This window comes from Pteropus alecto, unplaced genomic scaffold (assembly GCF_000325575.1).
Source record: "Pteropus alecto unplaced genomic scaffold, ASM32557v1 scaffold106, whole genome shotgun sequence".
NCBI lineage: Eukaryota > Metazoa > Chordata > Mammalia > Chiroptera > Pteropodidae > Pteropus > Pteropus alecto.
Window position 1 is genome coordinate 11,583,321 of NW_006442103.1, and position 14,980 is coordinate 11,598,300.

At 52.6% G+C, this 14,980-nt stretch overlaps 1 protein-coding gene and 1 long non-coding RNA gene across 5 annotated transcripts in view; one reads left to right on the forward strand and one right to left on the reverse strand.

Annotated features, from left to right (window-relative positions):
* KCND3 (potassium voltage-gated channel subfamily D member 3) overlaps positions 1-14,980 on the reverse strand; it is a 187,289-nt gene that overhangs the window by 2,819 nt on the left and 169,490 nt on the right. For all 3 annotated transcript variants that reach the window (XM_006919643.3, XM_006919642.3, XM_025038506.1), the window contains exons 2-4: positions 7,910-8,072; positions 1,818-1,919; positions 1,366-1,455 (exon numbers count right to left, since the gene is read on the reverse strand). In XM_006919643.3, coding sequence (XP_006919705.1) covers positions 1,366-1,455; positions 1,818-1,919; positions 7,910-8,072 — 355 coding nt within the window. The remainder of the gene's footprint in view (positions 1-1,365; positions 1,456-1,817; positions 1,920-7,909; positions 8,073-14,980) is intronic.
* LOC112469046 lies at positions 840-2,423 on the forward strand. 2 transcript variants are annotated; one of them, XR_003042461.1, is made up of 3 exons: positions 840-1,273; positions 1,381-1,533; positions 1,866-2,423. It is a non-coding gene; the product is annotated as an uncharacterized LOC112469046 (long non-coding RNA). The 2 variants fall into 2 exon arrangements; XR_003042460.1 differs by having other exon boundaries at positions 1,796-1,930.

The window sequence follows — 14,980 nt, forward strand, 5'->3', positions numbered from 1 at the left end:
CCAACGTCACCCCCCTCCAAACCAACATTCATCCCGTCCATCCCAGCATTCTGCTGCTTCTAGCCCCACATTCCTCCCCTGAAATCCAGCATTCCAACTCTTCCATCCCAACAGCCCATCCCCACAATCCGACATTCTCCCCCTCGGATTCAGCATTCCACCCCTTCGATGCCAGCATTCCAGCCCTCGATCTCCAGATCTCGTTGTTCAAGGCCAACATTCCAGCCCTTCAAACCCAGGTCTTTTCACCCATATTCTTCAGTGTACACATTCCACCCAGCACATGCGACTTGGAATGGGCAGCTGGGTCCAGGCCTATCCCTTTGGCAAGCTCTGAGTCTTGGAGAGAAATCCGAGATGTGTACATACAGTTCCTGACACTAAGAGATACTTGATAAGCCGGGAGACTAGGGTTTTCAGAGTCCCTTCCCGTTTTGGAAGTCCTCGCTGGGTTCAACAGCTGAGCTCCTGCGTGCTCACATGCGGCTCTAACATCTGACCCCCCGCATCTGGGAGGCCCAGATATGGAACATTAAGAATTAGAAAGTTCTTCCTCGGTGTGCTGAGCCCTCCCTACAGGCTCTTTGGGGCAGAAGGTTCTAGAAGGAAACAAGGTTTTACTTCGTCTCTCGTTGGTTGTCCGCCCCGACGGCTCCTCTCTCCCTACTCTCCCCAACACTTCATGCCAAGGGTCCCGGTCGGCCCCGCTGCCCTTCCTTTTGGCTGCGGAGGCACAGACATCATTCCACATTCCGACGGTGACGCCCTAAACCATGACTTTTAACAACAAGCCCGTCAGGATCCAAACGCCCTGGGAATGGCAGGTGACTAAGAGGAAGGGGTAATAATAAAATCCCCAGCTAGTGAAATATGTGCACTGCCTCCTTCACTCACTGTCTCCTGTTTAAAGAGGAACGTACAGAGCAAAGGGACCCACAAATTGCATCAACCTAGCACCAGGGATAGGACAAAAAACGGTGTTCTTTACTGTCCCGTAGCACTCTAGTATGAATTCAGCCCTAGTTTTGAAGAGCGACGCCCATTGGGACTGAGAAACTGGTCGACAGAGCCCTTAGCCCTCAGTCACCAAGAAATGGGGACTAGTGTGGGGGGCGTGGAAAGGCTGAGGGGGACGGCCTCCTCTATATTGCTGCGGGACAGAGCTGGCCTCCCTACGCTGGTACGCCCCCCGAGGGTTGATAGAGACCTCGTCACTACTTTTTGGATCTGAACAGGACAGACTTTGACTTCTGAATCCGGGCCCAGGGTGAAGGTGTGGGCAGAGTTCTCACTGTGTGAGCCCGACCATCGGAAAGGGGCCAGGGCCAGGGCCGAGCGAGGAGGTGGCGATGGGCTGGGACTCACAGTGGTTTTCTCCAGGCAGTGCAGCAGGTGATGGTGCTGGCTCTCGATGAGTGAAGTGGCCTTGCCCATGTGCCCCTCTTCCGGAGTGCCCTGGTAAGAAAAGAAGAGAGACTGAGCATGGAGCGGGTGGCTCTTCCTCTCTCCATCCCTGTCACGTCTCCACGGAAGGTAGGAGGGCGCTAGAAAAAGAGGGGTGAATCAAATTTTAGGGTTAACATGGAACATGCTAGCCTTCGGGCTGGGGGCCCTTGATCTAAAGCTGGTTTGGGGATGGCGGTGACAATCATGGGAGAGGTATGTGGAGGGGGCGCTGCTACCTGGGGAACGTTTAGAAACGTGGTGTTCTCAGGGTTCAGACTGGGGCTTCGGGGTGAGAGTGCTGGTGCCCCGGGAAGAGAAAACGAGGCCATCTCGCCCTCCACCTCCCCAGCCCAGGTCCTCTGGGTGCCTACCATCAGCTCCAGCGCCTCGTTGAGGAGCCCGTTGCGCTTGCTGTGCAGGTAGGCGTTGGAGCTGCCGGTTTTGGCCACGCGGATCCTGGCAAGGCGGGCCTTCTGTGATGGGCAGAGAAAATCAAAGAGTGAGGTCTAAAGACAGCAAGCCTGGAGAAGTCGATGCCAGTGGGCTCTCCCAGAGAGGCTGGGCGCGCAGGTGATGTTCGACGCAGGGGAGGAAGCTGCTCGCTCCCAGCCCCGCCCGTCTCTGCTTATAAACCCTGGGACCGGGCCTGAGATGCTGTGTACCCGCCTTGTGCCACTCGGTCACCGGCAGAGTTCCTGGGTTTCCCATGCATCTCTCCAGCCGGGTGTCATCCTGGCAGGAGAAATACCACTTACCAAAGTCCTTCCTTCCAGACGTTTCATGACCTTCATCTGCTCACTGTCGTGTCGGTGTATTTCTCATCTCTAACTAGGCAGTGAGCTCTTTCAAGGAGCGAGGGTCACAGCTCTCCTGACTCTCTCCCAGGGTCCAGGGCTCTTCCCTGCGTACAGCAGGTGCCCAAACATCGATTAATTATGAGCGAAGCACGGAGTTCACGTGTGCCCCTCAATACTTAACTCTCTGCTTTCTATTTTTTCTTTAGCCTTTATTACAAAGCACGGAGTGCATGTGTGCTCCTCGATACTTAACTCTCTCTCTGCTTTCTATTTTTTCTTTAGCCTTTATTACTAAGCTGGTATAAGTTTTATACACTTATGCTGATATACTGTCTGTCTCCACTGCCAGAATGTAAACTCCATGAGGGCAGGACTTTTTGTCTTGTTCACTTATGCATCCCCAGTACCTAGCAGCTTTTAAGTTAATAAACGAATTTACAATCGCATGTCTGTCTTTGAGAGTGGATTCATGCACGGGAGTGTCAGTATATGCATATTTTGTCATCTGTGTCCGTGGGGGTGAGTGTAGGTGCATGTGACCGTGACAAGGTGGCCCTATGTGTGTGTGTGAGAGAGGGGAAGATGGAACAAATTTCCATATACCACTTGGGCTTGAAACTCCCAGCTCCCCACTGGAAGCCGTCAGCAGGCCTCCTACAGGAAGGCCTCATGTATCGCAATGCAGACTCATCTCTCTCGCGAAGGCTGGCTGCCCTGCTTCCTAACAGCCACAGTCGGCGTCATCATGACAGCAGCACAACCACAGAGTGAGGCCTAAGAGGAAGAAGCCTTTGGGAGAGAGGGAGACGGGAATGGTAGAGAGGTTCCTGCTGGTTTAAAATAACACAGCCAGAAGTTTGGGCTCTTATAGACCTGGGCCTGGCCCCAGGCCCTTGCTACTGGAAGCGAGAGAGCCCATGGGAGCTCACAGACCCATCCTGGGACAGAGGGGACCCCCCTTGCCTCTGGGAAAGCCCATGCGGAAGGCCCCTGAGCAGAAGAGTCCTTGGAGAATTGTGGCAATTTCTATTTCTTGTCACCTGCCCCCTGACATGAGGAAGTGTCCCCTCCAAGTGTCCCCAACATGAAGAAGTATCTCCAATATGAGGAAGTGTCCCCTCCCAGTGTCCCCAACATGAGGAAGTGTCCCCAACATGAGGAAGTGTCCCCTCCAAGTGCAAACAAGGGTCGAGTACTTGGTTCCCGAGAAGTCCCCTTGTGGACAGCACGACCCTGTGGGGACAATTCAGCTCCCTTCCCTGGCTTCTAAATACGAGGAAGAGGCTAGGACTTGAACCTGGAAGATGTGCCTGTAAGTCCGAGGAAGAGAGCTCCTCTAGATGGACAGATGAAAGGGGAACTGGGGGAGAAAGGATGGTAAGTACGCCCGATCCTTCCCCTCTGAGCAGAGAACACTCATTCAGGTCCAGGGCCGTTCTCCCTGGGAGTCCTGCCCCAGCCACGCCCCCAGCTAGATATCTACACTCAAGCAAGTTCCTTGTCATTAGAGGATGTGGCTCTTATTGCTTTGGGTGAGTGCTGGGTGTTGAGAGCTGCATACAGAAATCCAATTGTGTCAAGCTCATTACAGCCTTATATAATTTGATTGCACCGCTTTGAGCCAGACCTTTTTCGTATCTGGGGTCCGTCTTCATTACTTTCTAGGGATGAAAGATTCTCCTGTTCTCCTTTGTGGCACTTCTTTTAATCTTATCTTACCCTGGGCTCTATTAAAGCAACAGATTGTCATATCAAATGTACTGTATCGTTTAATCATTTCCCACACAGGATAAAGAGGTTTACAGTGTGTTTACAGAACCAGCCCCAGCATATGAAATTCGGGGAGGCTCCCTGGCTTGGCTTTGAGCCCCCGAGGGCCAGAGTAGGTGGCTTATGCATATTTTCATCTTCACACCCGGCACAGAGCTTTACACCGAGCAGGTGCTCAAGCGAGGCTCATGATGGCCCAGGAAGTAAGATGGTCTCACAGCATCGGTCAGAAATCTACGTCCACAAAGCCAGCGCAGTGGGCTCCGTCCTCGTGTGGGCCGGTCAGGTTCCCTCTCTTCTGTGGCCATAAATTCAGCATGAGAGTTGAAAGAGACCTTCGAGATCACCCAGACCCTTTTCAAGACACAGGATGGAGGACATGAAGGGAGATGGCTGACCCAGGGCAAGGCGGTGGGCAAGACACGGCTCCGGCCGGCCGGCCTCCAGGCTAAATGCTGCTTCCACAGCATCGCTCTCCTCCTCCCTGGGTTTCGGCTCCTGTCAGCAAGTTTCTAAAGCTGATGAGCCAAACCCCAGGAAGTTGCATTTTCATCAGGTGGAGCTTTCAGGGTTGGAGGACAGGTCTGGATGGAGGATCCTGCCTACAGTCCAGGTACAGTCTGAGCTCAAGTGTCTGTCAGTCCCCTGCAAGCCCTTCACGATCGGGCACTTCCCAGCTGCCTAGCTGGCGGGTGCCCTTTGGCCAAGAGTACTGGCATCTCTTGCCCCTGGAGAGGCAGGAGGAGGAAGATGAGCGAGAGATGGAAAAGCCAAACGAGACCACGGGCAATTGCAGTCTCAGGCGTTTATCCCAGAGAAATGAAAACTTGGGTTCACACGAAAACCTGTCTGTTCACAGCTGCTTTATTTACAAGCACCCCGAAGTGGGATCATCCAGATGGGCCCCAGCAGGGGGCCGGTTAAACACACGATGTTTAACCATCTGCAACAGCGAGAAGGAAGAACCGACTGATACGCAACTTGGATGAAGCTCCAGGAATTACGCGGAATGGAAGAAGTCAGTCTCCGAAGGCCACCTACCGTCACGGGTCCATCGATACAGCATTTTCGAAACGAAAACGTTTTATAAATGGCGCACAGATAAATGGTCACCAAAGGTTAGGGACGGGGTGGGGGTGGGGTTGTAAAAGGGTGTGGTGATGGAGGTGGACACATAAACCTACCGAGGTGACAACGTTGTGTCAAACTCAGCACACACACGCACAGACGACAACTATGAATAGAACCGGGAGATCCTACCGATGTCCACACCCTGGCTGTGAGGCTCTTACAACTGCGTGTTAATCTATAACGAGCTCAATAAAAATTTCCATTAAAATGAAAAGAAGATGAGCAGACACCAGAACTGGAGACGGGGACCAAAGCACTCCCCTTCAGAGGTTCCCGTCCCTCTGTCCACTGCTAGACCTCCTCAGCTGACCTCCAAGTCGCTGGGCTCAGAGAACACAGTCTCTGAAGCAAATAGGCACGGAGTCATTTGAGTAACAACCCCAAGCAAACCAGTCATGGCGAGGGAGGGCTGCCTGAACCCCGCCTTCGCGCACGAGGCACGTGGGCTGCAGCTAGCTTACCTTCATGGCTGCTTAGCTCCCGAGTGTGTGGTCTGGGCCAAGAACTAGCAGCCGCTCTGCGGACCCCCTTCCCATCCCATCTCTCCACGCCCCGCTAAGGACCCTGGACCTCCTTCCTCACCTCATGGTGACGGATGCAGCGCTAGAAGCAGGCAGTATTCGTGTATTCTTTTTGTCCCCCCCACACCCCCACAGGAAGCCCACGGGGAAACGGTGAAAGAGACAGAGCTGAGTGAGCAACCTTGAGGAGAGGAGTATCCAGGCGAAGTGAAAACACTGTCGATATTTACTCTGATTTCAAAGAGAGAGTGAAAAGGAGCGGGGCGGAGAGGGGGGCAGAAGGGAGGGGTCTCGTCTTTAGGGGCGGCAAGAGGAAGGAATACCCGAAAGTGGATCCCCCACCCCCCGGATTTAATCACACAGCATGGGGAGGGGACGTGGCCACCGTCACATTCTGTGTGGGGGAAAAATGGCAAGGATGAGACGCTGTGAGGGTGCGGGCGCAGCCTCGCCGCCTGGGTGAGCTGAGGATTCCTTTGAACCTCACTTGCTGGGCCAAGCACCTGGGTCAGCCCAAGCCCTGCGGGGCAGGGCTGTGGTAGGACCCCTGGCCCCTCAGGGTCTCAGGCTCCCTCCTTCGCTGGGAGAGGAGACCCCAGATTCTCACTGCCCTTTTCTTCATGACGGCATAATGAATTCAGAGATTGTTCACGCTGGCCAGCTGACAGGAACAGAGAAGAGATAAGGCTTCTATTTCTGGAATGGCTAGCAGCGGACGGGGGTGGAGGCGCCCTGACCTTGGGTGAAGAGGTAGAAATCGGGAGCTGGAGGGGATGGGAGGACAGCACAGAGCCAGAAGGTCAATCTCAGGCAGCTTGGCCACAGTCCAGACCCAGGTCAAGACGAGTCAAAATGTATTTCAGCACAGGCGGAGGGGACAACAGGGTGAGGAGGAGGTGAGCACAGGGGCCATAAAGGGGACATGCCGGAAGTGGGAACCAGCTGCGTGTATAATATAATTATATCATATGTATTTTATTATGAAGTATTATTACATATAAAGTATACATTTCGGAGCTGGCTCCCGTGAACGTTGTGGCTTTGGTTCAGTCAGCACACACTATTCTAATTCTGGATTCCTCTGCTATGTCAGGGACCCTGCTACCTGGGGGGGTCCCCATGTGAGTGGAAGGCCAGCAGCAGGGACCAGGTGGTGAGAAAGTGACTCAGCTGCAGCGCATAGGGCCTGACACACAGTAGGTGCTCAGTAAACGCTGCGGAACGAATGAATGAAAGAATAAAACGGACACAAAATCTCGGGCTTCCATAGCGACACTTTCAACAGGATCCCCTCGGGACATCGAACCCGGAAATGCCCCCTGGAGGCTGAGATGCTCTGAAGGGGAACCGCGTTTCAGCCCAGATCAGAAGAAGGACGAGAACTGCCCCTCTGTCCTCCCCTTTCCTGACAGGAACCACGTAGAAGTCACGACCCAAGAGTCTTCACCAGCCAGACGCCCTGAAAACGCAGGTGAACGCCGGCCGCCCGTGTGGGTGAGTTGTTTCGGATGGAAGGTGGGGGACCAGCCGGGCAAGGCGGCTTCTGTCTCGGCACCCAAGCCTCTGCCATTGCTCCCCATTCCGTGGGCGGAGGACGAGCTCGCCCACCCTGCCTTCTTAAGCAGAGTAAACTGGAGCCAGTGAACGCTGTCCTCAGGGCCAATGGCTACAACACTGCTCCTCAAGCGCGGCTCTGTGCCTTGACCCTGAGATGCCCCAAGGTGACTGAGGCCTTCCGAGCCTTCTGTCCCTGAACTCATCGGCCTCGCAATGTTCTCCTTTCAGAGGATTCGATTTTCTTTTCAGCAAATTTATTTTTATCCCTGTGTTTTGTATAGGCTATTGTAGGGTACAGAAAAGTGATTATGTCCCCCAGGAAGCTCTTGGCTGGGACAGGGGACGAGTCCAGGGCACTGCTGAGTGGGGGTGGCTTAGGTCTCAGAGGGGGAGCCAGGGCAAGGAAACTGCATGAGATAAAAGGGAGGTAATGAGCTTATGAACAATTGAGCGTTTGTTGCATTTTGTTGCATTTTGTGGCCGACTGGGGCTGGAATGCAAGGCACTGGCAGGTAGAAAGAGACATGAAGCTGCTTTACCTTCCAAAGCCAGAGCCATCTGTGCAGTGACTCCCTCAGATACTCCAGGCCTGGCAGCCTGACTGACTGTGACCGCTGCCAAGGTGAAGGGCCAGGCCCCTCTCTGGGGCGGCACCCCACCCCTCCCCGCCCCCGCTCTGAGGCTTACCTTCTGTGCCCTGCGTTTATCAGCTCTCTGATTCTGGTGGTAAATCCGGCTGAAATTGGAGACGATCACAGGGACTGGCAGGGCGATGACCAGGACGCCACTCAGGGAGCAGATGGAGCCAAAGATCTTCCCGGCGATGGTCTTGGGCACCATGTCCCCATATCTGAGAGAGAGAAGCGGGCGCGGGGAGAGGGACCGTGTGGGAAACTAGTCAGGCAACTTCCCTGCCAATCATTCACTCGCTCATTCACTCAACCGTCGTTTAGAGCGCCTACTATGTGCCAGGTCCCGTGATACGACCTGGGAATGAACAAAACCGGCGAGATCCTTATTTTCATGGAGCCAGCGTCCTACGAGGAGAAGACCGTAAACAAGGAAGTGAATTCATGAAACATCGTGACTTGCGTTTATTTCTGTGAGGACGGCAGAGACAGGTGCCCTGCCGGGTGGGGAGCGTGTGGTCAGCAAAGGCCTTTCTGCAGGGGGAACATTTAAGCTGAGACCCGAAGGGAAAGGGTCCAGCCACGCAACACCCTCGGGGAGAGTGTGCGGGGCAGCGGGAGCAGAAAGGACGGGGGCCCCGGGACAAGCAGCCTGGCCGGTGCTAGGAATGGTCCAAGAACCAGTGGGGCCGGGCACAGTAAGGGACGGGGCGTCACCCAGAAGGAGGCGGCCTCGGCAGGCAGGGGCCAGGTCGCGCACTGTCTACTGGGCCAGGACGAGGAGTGCGGCCCTCGTCCCAAGGGCAACGAGAGGAGCAACACGACCTCACTTGCGATAAGAAGAATAGATGAGAAACCTACCTTCTGCTGAGGCGAAGATTTATAAATTTACAAAGCGCTTTTACACATTGACCTCGCATAAGCTCCATGACCTTGTGAACCCTGCATCCTCATCCCCATAGTTCCGATGCAGGAACCAAGGCCCAGAAGCATTCCGTGGACTACCGCGGTTGGGGACGGTGGGGGTTAAAACCCAGTCCTTCTGCTTTCATGTCTTTGCCACTAACCACACCGAGTGACAGGGGGACCCCGAGCTCCGAAACTCATCCCTCCAAGCCGCGTGGCCGCTTTGGGACAGTGTCTGCTCCTCTCGGAGCTCTGAGAAACTCTCAAGTACTTCACGCCCTGGCAGCTGCCCCCGGGGACTGGCTTGGCCTGGGTCCCGCTCGGCCCGGGCAGGCGGGCCAGATCCTCTCTCCTCTGGTCAACAAGACTCTCCAGAGTGGTTAAGTGTTTAGCCTCTTCTTCACTGAGATAATTTAAAGGCCTTATTAAGTGAAGAGCCATGATGACTCTGTCCAAAGCCAGAAACATCCTCTTCCTGGCTTCTGTGGCCTCTGGGCATCTGGAGCAGAAACAGGATTAGGATGACCAAGAATTGATGCTGCTGAAATAGTGAGGCTCAAAGCCCCTTGTCCCCTCAGGAACTCCAGGTATCCTGGGCTCCAGAGAGGATGTGGAACCGGAGGGAGGGAGGGAGTCAGTTCAGAAGTATGAGGTCCTCACCTCTTAAGCACCTGAGGACTTTGGGGAGGCGATACCGGTGGTTGACACATATTTGATCTCACTGAAGCATCTCAACACCCTATGAAGCGGCTCCCGTGTTGAGAACTATCCTCCTCCTTCAGCGTCCAGGTCCTTTGTCCCAAATCAAGCTGTCTCAGTCAAGCCACTGACATTGAGACCTGTCCTAGCTCCTTCTGGAACTTTGACACTAGGTTTGCCTTCTCAGGAGCGGCCCCCAGTGAAGTGTTTGAGAACTTGGCTTCTGGAGTTAGACGACCTGGGTTCAAGACCCACCCAGCTCCACCATAAAACAGCTGCGTGACTATTACTATGGCCCTCAGTTTCCTTGTTTGTAAGATGAAGGTAATAAGGGTACCTAGGTCACAGTCTGTTGTGACATACACAGCTCTGTCGACATGGCCACTTTTGCTTTTACCGAGGCATTCTGGTACCCACGGTCTCTGTTGCCAGGAAACTCTAAAAACCACCGCTGATCGTCCCACGTTCACATAATCCCAATGGTGAAGGAAAAGGGGGCTGCCCTGACAGGTGAACCCCGTTAGCTGTGATTTTCAGATGACATGACTGAAAGGTGGACACCAGGCACGTGACCACGGATAAAAATAGAGCGTGACAGGAAAATGTAAGAACAGTGTCAGGAAGGCCACGTCTCGGAGTGATTGAAGCTGGTGGAAAATACTAAGGACAACGGAAAGATGGTTTTACCCCCTGGCAGAAAGACGAAGGAGAAAAGCTACGCCTCTGGCTGGGGCAGATGGTCTGCTGGCAACAGAAGACAGAGAGAAAGCAGAACAACCCAACTCCCATGCGCTCTTGCCTTCACCGAGAACGTGCTTTATCTCGGAAAGGCTGGAGCGAATGTGGATAAAAAGGATCTGGAGCTTGAGGTAGGGACCGGTGTCCTCAGGGGATTCACACCTGGACCCACCACAGAGACGGAGGGAACGTGCAGATGGATTTGTAGAACCACTGAGAAATCACGGCGCAGCGGAGTAATGCCAGGAGACCAGAGATGGAAGACTATTGTATGAATATTTTTAAAGGAGGAGACAAGAGTCTGAGAAACTGCAGATTAATAGGCTCGGTGTCCATCAATTCTGCCATCGAGTTGCTGGCAGAATTTGAGAGCAGATCCTTCCAGGGACAGCTGGCAAACACTTGGAAAATCAACTGTATTGGTTTACAGTTTACACCTTGCCAAATTAACCTTATTTCTTGTTTTGAGAGGGTTAATTGACTGACGGATCAGGAGACCACTACAGAGATACTGCACTATAATTTTAGCAAGATGTGATTTTGTCCCAGTTCTTTATGCCCTTGGCAAGCTGGGGGAAGATGGTGTGGACAGCAGTGTGGTCAGTAGGGGACAAACAACCATCTCCAGTCTCCTGATGCCTCTCAAAGGTTACCAGCAGCGGCCTTAGGCCAGCGAAGGACACTCATGCTTTTCGTGTTAGAAGGGTCTCCTTTAGTGAATGAGTAAATGAGTAAAAGCGAAACGGAACAGATATAAAGTTAGGTCTCCAGTCTACAGCTTATATAAAGCCAGAGGGAGGCAGCATGGCCTAACGATTGAGGCTGGCGTCACATTCTAGCCCCTCAGTACTTAACTAAATACTGTAGTGACCTTGGGCAAGTTATTTAACCTGAGCCTCTACCAATATAAAATGGGTTTTATATACTGAACTTACAGTGTCGTGGTGATCATCAAGAGGTGATTCAGGAGAAGCGCTCAACGCGGTGTCTGGGGGAATGTAAATCCTCTATAAGCAGCCAGTGTGGTGGGTGCCTGGTGTTCCATCTGATTCCCCACCTTCCCCACAGCGGAAGCGTGCCCCTCCCCCACCACGTGACATAACCTCTGTCTACAGGCAACGGCTCTCCGCGGAGCTGCCTTGCGTTGACAAACCTCCTCCTCATGCGCTGGCTCTCATGATCACAGTAAGTTCAGAACAGGGTGTGTGACTCACACTGGGCCGATGAGCTGGCTCTCTTCCTGGATCTAACAGCTTTATTGAGATATAATTCATTTACCATAACATTCGTCCACTTAAGTCATGCAAGTCAATGGTTTTAGTATTTTCTAAGGTTTGAAGGTTCCTTCACGTGGTAGCATATTATCAGTACTTCATTTCTTTTTATGGCTGAATGATTTCCCATTGTATAGCTATACCACGTTTTATTTATTTATTCTTTAGTGGACATTTGGGTGGTTTCCCCTTTTTGGCTATTATAAATAAATTTGGCTACGAAAGTTTGTGTACAAGCTTTTGTGTGGACGTATGTTTTCGTTTATTCAGGACTGGTTAACAGTTAGAGGAACTGTCACACTATTTTCTAACGTGGCTGTACCATTTTACAATCCATAAATTACCAGCCATAAATTAGGGTTCCGGTTTCTCCATATCTTTGCCAACACTCGTCACCATTTGCCTTTTGATTCTAGCCATCCTGGTGAGTGCGAAGTGGCATCTCATTGTGGTTTTGGTTTGCATTTCCCGTTAAGATGACCGATGACTGGCACCTTTTTCCCTTCCCTGGATTTTTACCCTTGAGCCCAGATCTGTCATTTAAAGAAGTTAAAGGTGCAACAGATAAAACTCAGGAGCTGTTGGCAGCCATGTTTTCTGCTGTGGGAAGAAGCCAGAGTAGCCAGGGAGGAAGCAGGTTGCCGCGTAGGAAGAGAAGAGAGACGGAACGGGAAGTCCCTGTCCTAATTCTCGCCGAGGAGCAGCTTCATTTTTGCCTTTCTTGTGGTTTAGTTGTTCAGTCCTTCCTGTGACTTTGCAGACCAACAAACTGTTGTCTTTGTTCAACCTTCTTCCGTCTGGATCCTATGATGGTAATGGGGATAATGGTGACGAGGGTGATGATGATGGTGAGGATGAGGCTCCTGCTGATTATTTTAAAGCAAGCTCTTGAAATTTCTAAATGACAGAGCTACTATGAATTGAGATCTTTAGGAGTCGAAAGGAATTTAACAGGTTGTAATCATGGGTGAAACCCATCAGATTAATTTTAATAAAGATAAATGACGACACCAGCATGTTGACTCAAATAATCAATGCCTGTATAGCTGATGGGAGAGACCAGCTTTACAAGCTGTCCATGTTAAAAATCACCGGGGAGGCTTGACTTCAACACAGCCACCAGTGTGATGCGGCTGTGAAAAACCGAAGGCCGGATCGACAGGAGGGCAGTGTCCAGACAAAGGGAGCGTGTGTTCGCACTCCGCTCACTGGTGCAGACCGCTTCTAGGCTGTGGCGTGGTGTTCTGGGCACTCTGTATGCTCCAGGACACAGGCTAACTCGATCATGCTCAGAGAAGGGGGGTTGGGATGGCAAGTTGTCTGGAAACCCTGTCAGGTGGCAAACAATCAAAGGAACAGGAACATGTGGCCTGCAGAAGAGGGGACGGGGAGCGGGGGGGATGGCGTGAACAACGCACCGGACGGGACCTGTGCCAGGAACTTGACCTGCATCAAGGGCTGTCATGACAACGGCCCTATCAGGTAGGGTGGATCCTGCTCGGGGATGAGAGCTCAAGTCCAGAGAGGGTAATGACTGGTTCAAGTTCACTCACTCAAGTGGTAAGAGGCAGACTGGTCTGTTTCCATTGCCCTGCTCTGTCCGGTGCATTCTGCCCCCTGGGAGGTGGTGGGGTCAGGGGTCGGGAGAGGGTAGTGGTGGGGGAGGGCTCCGAGGAGTCATGCTGGCCCTGCCACTTACTGGCGAGGCGACTTTGAGCATGTTGCTTAATTTCTTTGTCCTCAGTTTTCTGGAATTGATAAAATAAATAGTATCCACTTCGAGGGGTGGTTGTCAGGGACTAAATGAGTTATTATTTGTCAAAGGCTCAATCCTGGCACAAAGTAAGAATTTTATAAGTGTTTATTAAATAAATTCTGAGCCCGAACCACCGTTGTTTGTGGACTGGACTTCAGCGAAAGGCTCTTAAGCAGACTTCTCATTTCCACTTTGTTCCCCGTTAATTTGCAAAGAAGCACCTTCTTAACATGCAAATCCAAGCATATCATTCTGAAGCACTTCGATAAATGTCGAACCTGTGAGTTAATGAATAAAACCCACCTTGCAACGTTGTTGCAAAGATGACACGCCTGTTACATAGCAAACTCCCTAACAGCAGCTAATTATGATCTTAGTGACAGGGATGGGCTGTGCCTGTATCCTGCGGCCCCTCCCGGCACCCACCTGGATGGGAGCAGTGAGGTGGGGGAGCTGATGGTGATTCCCAAAGTCCTAATGGCATCTGTGGCCTATTTTCTCTGTGGAATTTTGAGGAAAGAGATGGGTAAGAAAAGTAAAAACAAAATATGTCCCGGCCTCGGGAAAAAAAAAAAAAAGGAAGCCAGCCTTTATTTCCCTTTCTGTCTTCATCTTCTCATGCAAATACGGACTCTGCTCTGCCACCCAGTCCTGGCTCTGCGCCTCGGGGAAGTAAGGGATAAGAAAGCCCCTCCTGAAGTGGCATCCTGGGTCTCGGTGGGCTGTGGTGCTCACCCCAGACTTAGAGCTCACACCCGGACCTTACCTGGGGCCAACGTGGAGGCAGCAGCCTGCCCCTGACCAGGTGGGCCTCAGGGACTCCGAGGCTCTCTGCGCACCTCTCTCCCCCAGCACACCCTCGGCCATCCATAGTGATGTCTGGGCTGTGGCAAGAGCCGGGAAGCTTACCCTCCTAAGATGGAGGGCTAATTAATTTGTATTAGGGCTTAGGGATAATTAAACTTTTTTTTATCTGAACTTAAGCTGCACAAACCACCCGCCTTGTACAATTAATTGCTGCCTTCATTTCCTCCCCCAGGTGCCGAGAGATAAGTACGAGCCACGCTCCCATCTGATTCTGCTCAGGCGGGGCGGGGCCGCCCGGCTAGTGGGGGTCTGCGTTTCCCTGGAGGCCGTGGCCCTGCCCATCAGGGCCCAGCTTCTGGGAGCTCAGCCAAGGAGACAGGTCCTCAAGGAGTGTCTGCGGGGAGGATGTCTCAGCCTCATCGCCACGCCGACTCCCGCACCCACCTCCTCTACTGGAATGCCCTTAAACTTGGCTTCCACCTCTGCTCCTGGTGTCCCTGGTTTGGGGGGTGGGGATGGGGGATGGACGCTGCCCTGTCGTGTGGGGTCAGAGTGAGGAGAGGTCATCTTGGAGCAGGCCGGGCCATCTCCTTGTCCAGGGGCAAAGGACAATGGTAGTTCACCCTGGAGGATGCTAAAACACCAGCTTGGGCTGAGGAGTGAGTTCAACCCTTCACAAACACCCCGTCAGCCTCCCTTCGTGTCCCAATTCCCTCCCATGGAGCAGCACGGCTGTAACTCTTTTTTTTTGAGCTCATATCATGTCAGGTACTGTGAATACGTGATCTCATCTGTTTCTCCCAACAACCCTAAGAACTAGATACTATTCTTATCCTCACGTATAGATGAGGAAACTGAGGCCCAGCGTGGTGAAGCGGTATCCCAGAGGCCATTTAGCTAGCCAGTTGCAGTGTGGGGACGTGGACCAGGTCGCTTGGATTCCAAAGTC